Genomic DNA, 14,733 nt, shown 5'->3' with positions numbered 1-14,733 from the left:
TATCTCAAAAAATGCCAGACTATGATGGTTTTGACTGTTTTTCAAACAAATTACAGTTGATGCAAACTAAAGTTGAAACTGACTGAAGACAGGAGCAGAAGATGTTGTGAACCTTAAAACGTGGCATGTGTAACTGCTGTTTTTAGACTCTGGACACGAGCTGTGAGTTTTCTAAGGAAACAAAGAAAGCAGAATAAAAAAGTGAACAAATAAGTAAAAATGTAAGTAAAACTAAAACTTGTGTGTATTGCAATTATGCATAGTTATCGTAATTAAGCTACAATTTTAACTCTACTCTCACTAAATATTTCCTGGAGCACCCAAACGTGTTGGGTAATGTTTGTAAAAAAATAACAAATCTGGGCAAAAAAAAAAAAAAACGTGGACCAAAAATGTATAACCCATAATGGTCAGTTCACAGAATTCTCAGTTAAACTGGAGCACGTGCAGGAGCAGTACACTGGCTTGTGTGCTAAACCTGCCTTCTGTTTTACAGAGCCCATAAAAGCCAAGAAAAAGTGTTCTGCATTTGAAGAAAGTCGTGTTTTCAGTGATCCAAGAAGGTAAAAAAAAAAAAGGAATTCTATTTGTGCTTTCATTTCTCACTCTTTATCCAGGCCACTCACTCATTCCAGTTCTTCATGTGCAATACAAAGGCTGTTGAGCCAGCCACCCTCCTCTCAGTTTTTACTTATGTGATCTATGGCCAGAGCTGGAACGTTCATCAGTTATGTTTGTATATTAAAAAAAAACGAACCTCCCAATACTACTACCTAATTTTCCTAATAGTTTTTCCTTGACTTTGCAGAAGATCTAATTACACTTCCAGCTGACTCCTTAACAATGTGACAATATCTGCTTTTCCAAATTTACAAAGATGGACTACAGCTTGTGACTCCTACTTAACAGCAGTACATTCTTACAGTACTGTATCAGCCAGGTCATATAAATGAGTGTTATGACAAAAACTGAAAGTGAAAATTAAATCTGTGTTGTTTTTTCCTTGGTTTTTTCCCCCTAGAAATGACTTCTAGTAGAAGTCATTTCCGCTTTTGTTAACACTTTTTTGGCTGCAACTCATAGAATGAAATGAAAAACATGATTTGCCACAGTTGCTATTTAGCACAGTGAAGCATTGAAGGGTCTTTCTTAGCTATTTCCAATGGCTTTTGCTATGGCTGTTACACATGTACCTCTGAGTTAGGAACCTTTACATTTGACTACTGAGCTGCACCCCTAGCATATGTAAGGCATGCATCAGGCCAGTCTTTCTCTCCTCTTTTGCTTGAACCATTTGTAACAAAATTGGGCACTGTCTGTCTGTGATGTTTGTTTTGTTTTAAACGGTTGGGAGAGAGCTCCATACCTGCTGCTTCTACAAGATTATTGGTGAAACAGCCATGGGAGCTGCTTGTAAATCTGTTTAGTCTGATGATGGTATAACATTGTTTTTGGGGGGTCAACTTTCCCAGTCAATTAAAGATGAAGTGGGATAGTGAGAAAGATTAGAAAGAAAGTAGGCAGGAGTACTGGGTGTACTGTTAGGTGTCCAGCAAAGAACAAGGTGGCAAAGGAAAAGGTTTTTTCTGATTAAGCTGATGAGCTATAGCATAAATATTTGGAAAATAATAAGTTTTCTTCTTAACCCTAGAAGCTAGGTAAAGAAGAGAGGTGATGATCAGTGAGCAGCAGCAAAGAAAATGAGCACAGGAGGTATAGAGAAGGGCCTATTGTTTATGGTAGAATAAGCACAGTTGGAATAAGAAATAAAAGTTACAAATTTTAGAGGAAAACATCTTTGTTCTGTCTTTTTTCCACCCACCCGATTCATTAGCATTCTGACTTTTATGATTGAGCAGTGTGATTTTGGGTGTAGCAGGCAACATATTTGCAATCCGAAAATTTTTTGCTTTCGAAACAATGTTTTACAGTTGTTTAAACACACACACACACACACAAACACACACACACACACACACACACACACATAAAGCGCAATTGTAATCTCATTCCCCTCCCCCGCACGGTCCCGTTTCTACCTGACGGGAGAGTTTTTCAAAGGCAACAAGTTCTGATAATCCTATGATATACATATTACATTGTTCTTCTTTTTTTCACCCTTTTGTCCTAAACTTAAGTAGAAGTATCTGGCTCGCCATCTGGATGCCAGACACGACTCAGTACTGGAACCTGGAGGGCTGTTTTTCTCGTCAGAGTCATCCGGGAATAACAAGGGCGAAAAGCGAAGAAAATAAGCTGCGTGTTGTTTTCTTTATGCTACTACGAGAATTCATGTCGCGCTATTTTCCCACGATCATCTGTCGTTTGACGATAATATCTGCGCTCCTGCTGACCAGAGAAACGAACAGTATGTACAAAGTTTTTGTTTGTTTTATTTATGCTTGGATGGGCTTAGGCTGAAATGAAATGAACTGGCAGGTGTTACAATTAATGCTGTCCAAATCTGACTAACTGACTAGAGTTCTCTTACTGAACAAGCAAAAAGAACTTAAACACTGAACATGAAGTAAGTGAAGTTAAACCGAAACAGGAATAACACTTTTTGAATAAAGCGCAATGTTGCAGAAATATGCACATTTTGCATCACATTAGTTTCTGGGAATGTTGATTAAATAGTGATTACAATGCTATTGCTATTGCTTTTGCCATGCCTATTTCACGTTTTCATTGTCTCATTAAAACAACTACTTGTACCAGTTTGTAAAGAGAGAGCCAGTTTGATATTGGGAAGAATCGAGTTTGGCTCAGACACAGCAGTTCCAGTTTCTCATGTGGCCCTTTGGGAAAATTAATTACTCACCATTGCTGTAATACACATAGTTACTTTGTAACCTGCAGGGACACTAACTAGCTAAACGTAATGTTTGTGCGTTTTTTCGGGTTAAATTTTTACTTTAATGGCAGTTGATAGACTGTAGTCATTTTGTGGAAACTTGTTTTTATTAGTTCAGGAAAAACTTTCTAAAAATCTTTTAGTAGTTTTAGCTGCAAACCCTCCTTTCATTAAAAGATTGTGGCTTCTTTTAAATTTGACCTCCCTCGGTCCAGCTTATTTAGATACTTTCAAGTTCGCCACTTCCTTCAGCATTATAACCCCAACTTTCCAAATATAACACCATTTACTGGTGTTGATGATCTGTTGAAGCTCACATTTAAGCCTAAGGGTCTTATCTCAAGAATTAATAATTGTATAGCCTCCTTTAAGAATATAACAATGGCAAAGATCAGAGCAGACTGGGAGAATGAGCTGGTGGTGGACTTAGAGGAGGAGACCTGGGAGAGCGCTCTGTTAAGAGTAAACAACAGCACTTTTTGTGCTAAATTAAACATCATACAGTTCAAGATTTTACACCGCATTCATTACTCCAAGGCAAGACTGGCCAGAATATTTCCAAACATAGATGCAAGCTGTGAGAGATGTAGAAATCCCTCCGCAGATTTAACACATATGTTTTGGTCATGTCCTACTTTAAAAGCCTACTGGTCAACAATTTTCAATAGTTTGTCCGAAGCATTGAATGTTGAGCTTCAACCCAATGCAGTTATGGGTATATTTGGTGTGACAGATAGAGGACATAGAACATTAAGGAAGAGTCATAAAAACATAATCGCTTTTACTACATTGCTTGCACGCAGAAGGATTGGAAGTCAAAAAAACCACCCAAAGCGGCTTTGTGGTTCAGTGACCTGACACAATTTATACAGCTGGAAAAGTTAAAGTACGCTCTCAAGGGGTCGAAGGAGAGATTTTTTGTTGTTTGGGATACATTCCTAAAACATTTAGAGAAAATTAAAATCATACCCACCTGAAAGAGGCTTGACAGCTGCCGAAAATCCTTTTTTTGTGTGTGTGATTGGGATTAATTTTGTGCAAAATATCGCCCTTTAAGTGTACATCTTCAAATATGGTGAATTTCCTTGTACCTCATTTAAATTCACTTTATTTATTAATTAATGTATTTATTTTTATTTATTTATTTTTATTTTTTTTTTTTTTATTTTTTTTTTTTTCTCTTTGGGTCGGTGTCCATTATGTTTTTGGGGTGGGATAAATATATTTAAAAAAAGGAGCACTGTGGCCTTGCTATATGTATATCTTTCTACAACATTGTTGATGCTCAATAAAAAAAAGTTAAAAAAAAAAAAAAAAAAGATTGTGGCTTCTGCTACTTTAATTCATGTGACCACATATATACAAACCCTCCTGACTGGACTTGGTGAGATAGCTGTGAAGGTTAACTTTCCCATGTGTAACATTCCCTCCCCCAAGTCTTACAGATAAGAAATAAACCCTGAATCCTCCCTTAGTTGTGCTGCAATAACCATAGGCTGCTGGGGGATTCCCATGATGCATTGAGCATTTCTTCTTCACTCACCTTTCTCACTCACCATGTGTTACTACACCTCTCTGAATCATACATGTTATTAATCTCTGGCTCTCTTCCACTGTATGTCTTCTGTCCTGTCTCCTTCCCTCATTCAACCGGTCGCAGCAGATGGCCGCCCCTCCCTGAGCCTGGTTCTGCTAGAGGCTTCTTCCTGTTAAAAGGGAGTTTTTCCTTCCCACTGTCACCAAAGCGCTTTCTCATAGGGGCTCATATGATTGTTGGGTTTTTCTCTGTGTTTATTATTGTAGGGTCTACATTACATAATAAAGCGCCTTGAGGTCACTGTTGTTGTGATTTGACGGTTTCTAAATAAAATTGTGTTGAATTGAAAGGAAACTGAAAAAATATGACTATTCAGTTTGGTTCCCTGATTAGATCTGCACAGTACTAATTCCTTATTCCTCACCCAGTCCAGACGCCAAGCTGCTCTGATAGTCCTGGTTCAGGTTTTGAAAAATTGATCCTATTTGGATTTGTAGCTGTAATTGTGAAACTAGTGTTTTACCTTACGCAAATCTGCTTCTTTCTTGTTTCTATTTTTACGCTGAGGTCTGAGCTTTAATAGTGTTTCATGCTCTTTACAGGTGGAAGTGTGACAGTGGTTCAAGGAGGCACTGCTATCTTACCGTGCCAAATCATCCACACTGATGATGATTTGACGCAGATTACCTGGCAGAGGACAACCAGAGAAAAACCTCATAATGACAATTTTATCACTATCCAACCAAGGGAAGAACCACGGTTTGTCAATGGACATGATGATCGATTTAAGTATATCGGGAATTTTAACAACAAAAATGGAACCCTCCAGTTATCCAGTGTTGCACTGAAGGATGAAGGCAGCTACACGTGCATCTTCACCTTGTTTCCCAGTGGAAATCAGAAGACCGAGATACTTCTTATAGTGATTGGTATAGAAAAAACAAAAACATGTATTTAAGAGATGTGTTTGTATATGAGATGTAGACAGAGTTACTTTTACTGTCACGCTTACATATTGAGTTATTAGTTTTCTGTAACTCTCCTAGTGCCTCCTTTCACAAGTGTCAAGGACAACCTTCCGACTTTGGGCACTGAAGAGGTTTTATTTGCTACCTGCACGGCTGCTGGATCGAAGCCTCCTGCTGAGGTGAGGTGGCTCACTGATGCTTTGGGAGAAAAAGTGAGGACGACAACAAACTCCATCAAGTATGACAACGGTACGACTACCACAGTCAGCTCTCTGTTTGGCGTACCTATGAGAGAGATTAATGGTCACCAGGTCCAGTGTGTCATTAGCGGTGACTCCCTGTCTACAGAAGAAACCCTGCCCTTCACCATACAGATCTACTGTGAGTATCAGCTGTTAATGTATTTTATTATTTGTCTTCTTTTGTTCTTTTGTCATTTAAGAATTTTAATAGTTCAATCAAATAATTAGAAAAGAACACAGACACACCCAGGATCAAACTCTGTTTTATACAAAAACAGGCATAAATCCTCAAAACGTTTTCATGTTTCCGTCTTTGTTCAGGAGAAGTCTTTTTTTCCCCCTGTTCGAGATTGCAACCTTATCCCTGCTGTCATGACTTTGCCTCTGTGTTAAGTCTCTTAACATTAGGTTGTCACAGTAGACAGAGAGAATTCCAGAAAGACCTGAAAGACTTAATGACAGCCTTTAGACTAATATAAAGGACATTGTTACACCATTTTTGCAAAACACTAAATGATGTAACCATGTGAACCGAAACCAACAAATTCAGTAAAGTCATACCACAGTAGACATTTAAAATGAGATGAAACTATTGACTTTGAGTCCAGACACAAGTCTGTTTCTTAATTTACTGGCAGTAGTCCAATACTGGAATATTTGTGTGTAATGTGGTTCTATACATGTATTCTTAAAGTATTGTGTGCTCTTTTTTAGTGATGTTATATAACTGTGGTGTTCTGTTTCTGGTGGAAAACCCCAAAGAAACCTGATATGTCGTTTTTAGTCCAAGGTGATTGTAAGTGAGCCGGTGACACCTTTGAATGTGTGTGAGAGGATTACTCCTAGAAACTGAATGAAAACCAAGATTTAAGCTTTCGCCTGACATAACAGGAGATTTAGCTGAAATGCAGCAAATTAGAGCAGTCAGTCATTCCGATGATGTTTTTTGATAGGGGAAGAAATCTGGATGAAACAATTGCTGTTGAGTCCAGACACCAGTGTTTCTTCACTGAATGGCAGTAGTACAATACACCATCTACAATCTTTGTGTGCAGTGTAGGCTTATGTATGTATTCTTTGTATGTATTCTTCAGTATTTTTTAATAATGTATGTCACTTTTTGTCATTTCAGTTGCTCTCTCTGTCGACATTCCCCCCTCAGTACCATTTACAATTTGAGAATATGAAACATTATTTTGACATCATTAGTATTTCATCAGTTCAGGTTTAACACACCTGTGTCTTCATTTTTTGCAGTCTCTCCCACAGAAGTGAACATTACAGTGATTTCAGAGGGCTCATTTGAGTGTTTGACAGAAGCCAACCCAAGTGCAAATATTATCTGGAGCAGGTAAAGTCATTTGAAGTGTTTTTACATTTGAAATATTCATTTAAATGCTGAGAGGGAGAGACAGGTAGATTAAGCTACAATTATACTAACTATACTAGATGTTATTAAAAGTTGTTTTAGTGGTGTTGGCAGTGAACTTTGGAAAATAAGCTACAAACTATGATATCAGTTGAGAACTCAGTGTAAACACTTTAAGCGGAAGGAAGGAATGAACGGGGTGGTTCTCAGGAGGATGTGACAGAAAATGCAACAATTTGCCATTTTGGATTTTACGCACTTTTTTCATATTTTCACTTCATATTTTAGTGAGATATGCACAGTTATTACCTAATGAGTATTTACAGAAATTGTGCTCAAGGTCATATATTTTGCTTTAGGGGCACTTTTCCATGTTCACAAGAATCACTACTCCTCCTAGAGTATTAGTCAAACTAATGAAATTAGATTAATTATTGTTGGATATGACTGTCTGGAGGCCTCCTTGCCTCCTCAGTGGATTTGAATTCTTGTGAGTTTCTGTAACAAAGACAGCCAGTGCCACCAGAACTTATTACTTTGGTTTTCCACTTTAACATCACATTAACCTGTAGCGAGTGATGAATTATGAGCTTCCTTATCAATTCTCATTTGGTCTGCTTTGAGAATCACGACCAGCTCTAAGCAGCATATCAAAGACACTACATTCATGCAGATTAAATCAAATTGCATGCTGTGTGGTCAAATTTAAGTGCATTTTGGAGGTATTTCTCCTCTTTGTTGTGATCAGTGTTGGAGTCGTTACTCCAAAAACAAAGTATTACATATTTTACAGAGAACACTTTTCAACAAAGTAATCCTGTAAGCTCCTTACTCCCAGGAGAAAGTAATTTGCTACAAAACTTGTTACATTACTTTTGCATTTTTTCTGACTGTATCCTTTTTGTGTCCGTTGAGATTGTAATAACTAAAAATAGAAATATCCTAATAAAAAATCTAATAAAATATGACTATCAAGTGTAGCAAAAGCTGTAATGCTCCACTTGGGAAAAAATATTTTTCCATAAAATGACCTGAAACTCATTGCCTCTCTATGAAAATGTAATAATGTAAACCTATAGACTACATCGCACACACCAACACAAATCTCTATCCTAATGAGGACACATAATGATCTTTCTTTGTTAAATTTGGGGATAAACACAAAGCTGACAACGCAAGGAAAAGATGAAAATCGGCACAAAGCAGTTGCCATGGGAATTTTACTGTAGAAGCTTGAACAGGTAGAAATGGATTGCTCATCAGTTTTTACCTGTTGAAGTTCAGGCTCTGGCTGCTGGTCTAGATTCATCATTTACTAAGCTTTAACATCCCTATGAGGTCTTGGCTAGCTTGGCATTGTTATGCTGTTTATGCAGGTGCGTGCACATTTTATTCATTAACTTATGAGTTTCATTACACAGCGACTTGGTATTTCTATTTCTTATTTATTTAATACATATTGAATGTGGTTGATAATGTAATTTTTGTATGTAAAAGTGGTGATTCTGCAAATGACATTTGACTCCTAGCACACATATGCACATTAGTCAAGTAAATCTCACTAGTCCTCTGATTGGCTGTTGGAATGTTTGAGGCATTTCCTTTGTGTATGTATAGGAATGCAGAGATGCTGCCCATATATGTGTTGAAGATTGGATGGATTTAAATATCCTCATTTAATATATATACCAACTGTGAGTGAAACAGTATGTAAGAGTTCCTATTGATTGTCTTTGCAATACTATTATATTATCCAGAAATGTACATTTGCCTTTTGCTGTTTTTAATTATTGTTTACAAATTGGTAAAAAGTTCTTACATTTAGGTAGAACATTATCAGTCTGAGGTATGTGGCTTAACCAAATTTGAATCATCGTTAGCCAGCCCTAACTATATGCTTTAGCAAAAAGGTAAGTTTTAAGCCTAATCCTAAAAGCAGAGAGGGTGTGTGTCTCCTGAATCCAAACTGGCAGCTGGTTCCACAGAAGATGGGCCTAAAAGCTGAAGGCCATCAGCAGTGTATTTTCCACTGGCGTCCTGTTGGTCAATGAATCGATCCAGTACGGTCATGAATCATGCCTTCTTTGGCTTAAAAGCACAGTAAAAATGATGGATATAAATCCCCTTTTTTGATTATTTCTTGTTTACGTTTTCTCTAGAGAAAAATTGTGAGGTTTTTTTTGTTTTGTTTTGTTTTTATCCTTAACCGATGCCAAAGTCCAGTGATAGATTAGAGCAGATATGTTTGTGTAGCTTTTTCCTTGCACAGTAGTCAAGGGACATTGTGACATTAGAGTACATCCACTGCAATATAAGGAAATTTCAAACTTCTCTGAGTATGGACTGCTGGGTGGAGACCTGGACAGTGTTTGCCTTTGCAGTAGTGTTGTTGGGAACTGTGGAGGATTGCATGGGCTGTTTCAGCTCACCAGACAAGATGATGAAAAAATGGTCTTGTTTGAACCAAGAGGTGATGTCACTGGATGACACTTTCCAAAATAAGTACTAACCAAATAAATCATCATCTTTTTAAGTGGTTCTGAGATCTAGAATTACTTATTCTTTAAGGCAGGTTATTTTCATTATGTATGCAGTTTATACGAAAAGTTAGGACGTAGTAATATGGTAAATGGTAAATGGCCTGTATTTATATAGCGCTTTACTAGTCCCTAAGGACCCCAAAGCGCTTTACATATCCAGTCATCCACCCATTCACACACACATTCACACACTGGTGATGGCAAGCTACATTGTAGCCACAGCCACCCTGGGGCGCACTGACAGAGGCGAGGCTGCCGGACACTGATGAAATACTGATTCCTAAAATTAAGCAATGTTTGTTTGATTTATCAAATGAGTTGGAGTAAAGGGTGCAAGAGTATATTTACATTTTACAACTACCAAATAGAGCAGCATAAAACAGAAAAAGTAAAAGAAACTCATATTTCTAACAAGAGAATCTGTGTAAATGTGTTATGTTAACTGATTCTGTACAACTTCATTGAATATCTTCAGCATTTAAGCTCCATTCTTTCAAAATATATTCATAACTCGACAGTGAAATTACAAACAACATGCAAATTACAATATTCTTTTCACATGCAAAGCAGTTTTATTTGTACTGAAGCTTCTCTGTCTATATTTCACTGCTGATCCATTAAAAGTGAGAAATTCCTGGTAAATGCAGTGTTTGTGTGTTTAAATATTAAGTGTTTTCTTTTTTGCAGTAAGTAGCTCTAAAACTACATTAATTCATTTTTTTCACTGCTTAAGACAGCAAACTCTTCTTCTTCTTTCCACTGGTGTTAATCATGTGACATAACTGAGAGCTTGATGGACCCTGTGGTGAAACTTATTTATTGTCTGGTATTAAAACTTGATACTGTTTGGCTGCATATTATTGAATACTTGGGTCAATGCTCTCAAATCATTAAGAAAATTGAAGACATTTGTCAATGTTTTATTCTCTTAAGTTGCAGACTGATTCCCTGAATGTGAACACAGAGTTAGCAGGACTCTGCTTGTAGAAACAAGGAGTGTGGTGTGAAATCTCACTAAAACTAAGACTTCACAAAAGCAGAAATTAACATGTAAAGTGTGGTTTACTCTTGTATTTAGGTTCAAATGAAACAAAAAATCCTGGTGTGAGCAAAAGATAAGAATTCTAATTTATTCTGCTTCTGGCACAACTCATATTTTTTTTACCCTCTCTGTGCATCTAATGTTGAGGCCCTTTCATGTTTTTTCCAGATCTGGCAAGTCTTTGCTGCAGTCCGCTGTCAGAGTGGAGGGTGCAAAACTACAACTGCTGAGTCTAAACTCCGATCTAAATGGCCTCTATCAGTGTGAAGCAACTAACGCATATGGAAGTAAACACGGTCGGCTCTATGTGCATGTGGCATCAGGTGAGGATTTAGCTTTGCAGTTTGTCTAAATCTGTCTGGATTTCTTTCGGAGTTTTAAATTTAAGGTTTTGTGGATGTGGTATCATTGTGAAGTTATTCTGTTTTATTTTTCTGTGGACTTCTTTAAAAAGGAATAAAAAAAGAACTTCAGTACCTAGACATATATTAAAATGAATGATTGAATATTAAAGTAATGCCCAAATGAGAGGTTTGAAATCCATTACTTCTCCTACCCTGTGAAAGGTTCTTCCAAGGTCATATCAAGTTCATCTTATTTGTTTTTGTATCCTAAAACTTTTCAGTACAAGGAAGTTTTGAATGTGAAATATAAAATTAAATGTTAAGGAAGTCAGTTATTTGTGCCCATTTGGGTTATTTGTTTATTATAAACTGGTGTTTTGCTACCAGAATCATAATATCTCTGAGGGGATTAATATATTTCTATAGTGAGAAAGAACAATAGATCACCCTAATCTTATTTTATTCTTCCTTCTTGTGTTTATTTAGGAGCATGCTCTGCTGCTTGGGCCTTATTTCTTGTTGTGCTTTTCCTGAATGTGGGGACTGCAGCATGGTGCTTTTATAAATCTGGACATTTTCAAAGGTGCTCAGAATAATAACTCTGCATACACCTAATATGTAGCATAATATGTAGGACTTCAGATATTAAAGTATATACACACATAATGAACAGCTTATTCTGGGAATTTTTGGTAAGTTAAAACAAAAACAAAAATATTGCAGTTGTGCAGATTCTCAGATTTAATTCAGTCAGTTGGTTGTTTTAGGGTGTCTTTTTTTACACAACTGTCAGTCAACCAATTAAATTTTAACAGTCACAAATATAATTGGTTAATTCCCTCAAAAACATCAAAAAGCAGTTTTGTAAATGAAATAGGTAAAAGGTATGGAGAAGATTGCAACTGTGACATTTGCAACCTAGAAGCTCCCAACATGTGATCGAAGGAGCTCCCAGAGTAAGTCAAACAAGCTGTATGAAAAGAAATTCATCAAAGAGAGATCAGGAACATTAGGAGTGGTACATTCTTTGAATAGCAAAGTGTATTAGTTGGCTTGGTAACAATCAAGAGAAGTTCAGGCTTTAGATAGAAAAGAAATTTATTAAAAAAAAGACAGACTACTAGTTATGTAACAGCTTTCTTTCTATTTATGAAGCAGATGGAAATACAACAAGTATTAAAATTATGGGAAGAAAATTAATGGAAAATGATCATCATTTGGAAAAAAAAAAAGGTACTACATCCTCTTTCATAAAGAAAAAATAAATGAAGCCAACTACAGTAAAAGATCACAAAGAAGGAAACTCATTATTTGAGGATATATGAGAGTTCAGACTTTCACTTGTGGCCTGCAAAGGATTCAACAAAGTATTCAGACAGCATAGTCTGTTTCATGATTGTTTATTTGTTACATTGTTTTTAGATTTCAGCTGCAGACAATGCAGTATTTTATGTGCGAGCCTTGAATTAACCTCCTAGGACCTGGCTTCCACATATGTGGACATCACATTTTGGGTTGTCTAGACCAAAAAATGTACATTTTTACTTAAATTCTTAAATTAAATAAAGGGCCTGATATCAACTTATGAGTATGTTCACTGTTCTACCAAAACTTAAAACAAATTCACATGTGGATTCTTTGTTTTTACATTCATCAGGTCCCAATCAGAACAAATAGTAAAGAGAAATACAAAATGCATGCCATGAAAGAGTTCAGGTCTTAGGAGGTTAAAACTAATAGTCTGCAGTTGTGTTGCTGTACAATAACATTCAGGCCCAACATTTTTAAAAAATCATTTTAGGTTTTGTTGGCAGAATTTCTCAGCAAATGAAGCAGCAGATGGGAGAGCAGAGCAAGAACAGCAAGGAGAAGTCAGTAACAGCAAATTTGTTTCAGTGTGTTTACAACAATGTTGTTTCTCGTCTTGTCTGTTGAAACTTGTAGTTATTCATTCTGAATTATTTTTAATACCACAATAAATCAGCCAACAATTAAGCTGATGTTGAAACATTGTAACTTGTATCAAGCTGAGTAGATGTTTGCAACATTATTAGAAGCTAAATACTTCTTATATATTCTGAATTATCTGCCTCAGCATCCTCTGACAGCTGTGGGCGCATGTAATGGACCACATCTGGACTGAAGGCTCCACCAGCGTGTTCCAGGGTCAGCTGGTAGATGAACAGATGAACAGGTGGTACTTTTATATTCCTGAATCAATTTTTTTTAATTCATATATATGAATGTTTCCGTCTTGCTGTTACTATACCTTATACTTGTAGTAATTACAGTAGTTTAAAAGCAAAACATTGTTAATTGACTCCCACTCTGCGACAGCATTTTGGATGTGGCTTTAACTGCCTGTTCCTTTGTTTTCATGTGTAACAACTTTAATGGCACTTGAGATCTGTGCTTGTGTTTCTACCAAGAGTTTGAACTGCTTTCATCAGAAGCTGTATTAATGTAGTTACTGTAAATTCATTTGTTTATTTTTCCACCATCTGAATATTAGTTTGTCCCTTCATTAAGGGTAACAATGTTAATGTTACATTTTAAGTTTACAATCTAATGCAAGGACACAAGTTCTGACATATCAACCATTCATATGAAACAACTGAGGTGAAATGAAGGTAAACTGATATGTTTTTGTATGTTTGGTTGTTGGTTGATTAAATGTAAATGTCAACAAAACAACAGAAGTCTGATTATGTGTAAGTGCTGACCTGTAACATTATATCATCTTGCACATTGCTGGTTGTTAATGACTGATGACAGAAACTGCACAAGGATTAAACTTTAAGAGTTAGGGCATGGCAGAAGATATTTGAGAACCACTTTCCTAAAGCATTACACAGTTGGGCTCGTGTGTGTAAAGCTTTCTATCACAATTACTTTTATATCATATATCTCACACTGGAGTTTCAAATGTGGCAGCTTTTTGTAAAACATTAAATCATTAAAGCATGGTGTTTGTTCTGCATATTAAATGGATCATTCTACATGTACATTACTTTTTAATGTGTTCTTTAATGAAAATTTTAAAATGGAAGTTTGTTTTTGAATTGTTTTTATTATTTTGTGAAACATTACTGATTTTCATGTAATCTATTTCACTGTTGTCTGCAACATGTGAAAAAAACTAAATGTGTGCCCTAGTTTCATTTATTCTTCTAAAGTAATGTACCAGCATTATTTCCTTTGTATATGTGTTTTAATCTATTTAGTGCTTCTACACTCTGATTTATATTTGTTGTACATTTTGTGGAGCACCTCTCACATAAATGTGTTTTGAAAATGGTTTGGTTGTCCTCTTTTAACTGTTCACCCCTGAATAAGGGGATAGTGGATGGACGGAAGACAGTAGTAGGACCAGGAAAAGACAAAGCCTGCTGAGACTGCTCTGCCACTATATCAACCAAACAAAAGGACAGGCATAAGCATTACTCACAGATTTCAGTTAAAACTCAGTCGAAGCATACCACAGTAGCTCCCTGTTCTCACGGCTGGCCCAGAACACTAAGCTACTTAACACTGAACTGTAACTCATTCATACATTAAACAAAAGGTACCAAAGTCAGGAGATGAGCCAGTGTTGTGTCTACAAGTAATAGACAGCTTAGCAAAGAACCAATTTTAAATTATATTTCCACAATGCATTCGCATGACCAGTTAATCATACTTACATCCTTCTGTTTCATCCCAGCTCCAATTTAAAAACAACAAACAAACTGTGTTTAGTACTTTATAAGTGTCACAAACAGACTGGCGGATGGTGATAATGAAATTAGTACAAGTAGGAAATAATATAAACATCTCATCATTCTCATCATCATTTTT

General features: G+C 36.4%; 1 protein-coding gene across 4 annotated transcripts; it reads left to right on the top strand.

The window, feature by feature from the left end:
• The first annotated feature begins 2,010 nt into the window (after positions 1–2,010).
• LOC102079182 (nectin-2) lies at positions 2,011–14,194 on the top strand. 4 transcript variants are annotated; one of them, XM_019350133.2, is made up of 8 exons: positions 2,011–2,368; positions 4,994–5,320; positions 5,438–5,740; positions 6,859–6,952; positions 10,721–10,875; positions 11,383–11,479; positions 12,711–12,767; positions 12,992–14,194. In XM_019350133.2, exons 1-8 carry the CDS (start codon positions 2,083–2,085, stop codon positions 12,999–13,001), a joined length of 1,329 nt encoding a protein of 442 aa, XP_019205678.1. In that variant the 5' UTR covers positions 2,011–2,082; the 3' UTR covers positions 13,002–14,194. The 4 variants fall into 4 exon arrangements, with proteins under 4 accessions (XP_019205678.1, XP_005465590.2, XP_013122855.2 ...); XM_005465533.4 differs by having other exon boundaries at positions 12,698–12,767; XM_013267401.3 differs by lacking the exon at positions 11,383–11,479 and having other exon boundaries at positions 12,698–12,767.
• The last annotated feature ends 539 nt before the right edge of the window (positions 14,195–14,733 follow it).

The sequence above is a fragment of the Oreochromis niloticus genome, linkage group LG20, assembly GCF_001858045.2.
Source record: "Oreochromis niloticus isolate F11D_XX linkage group LG20, O_niloticus_UMD_NMBU, whole genome shotgun sequence".
Lineage (NCBI taxonomy): Eukaryota > Metazoa > Chordata > Actinopteri > Cichliformes > Cichlidae > Oreochromis > Oreochromis niloticus.
This window is presented reverse-complemented; position numbering and strand designations above follow the sequence as displayed.

Coding starts and splice junctions, on each gene's coding strand:
- LOC102079182 (XM_005465533.4), top strand. CDS start 2,083: ATGATATACATATTACATTGTTCTTCTTTTTTTCACCCTTTTGTCCTA. Junction 6,953..10,720: donor GCAAATATTATCTGGAGCAG/GTAAAGTCATTT, acceptor TGTTTTTTCCAG/ATCTGGCAAGTCTTTGCTGC. Junction 11,480..12,697: donor AAATCTGGACATTTTCAAAG/GTGCTCAGAATA, acceptor AAATCATTTTAG/GTTTTGTTGGCAGAATTTCT.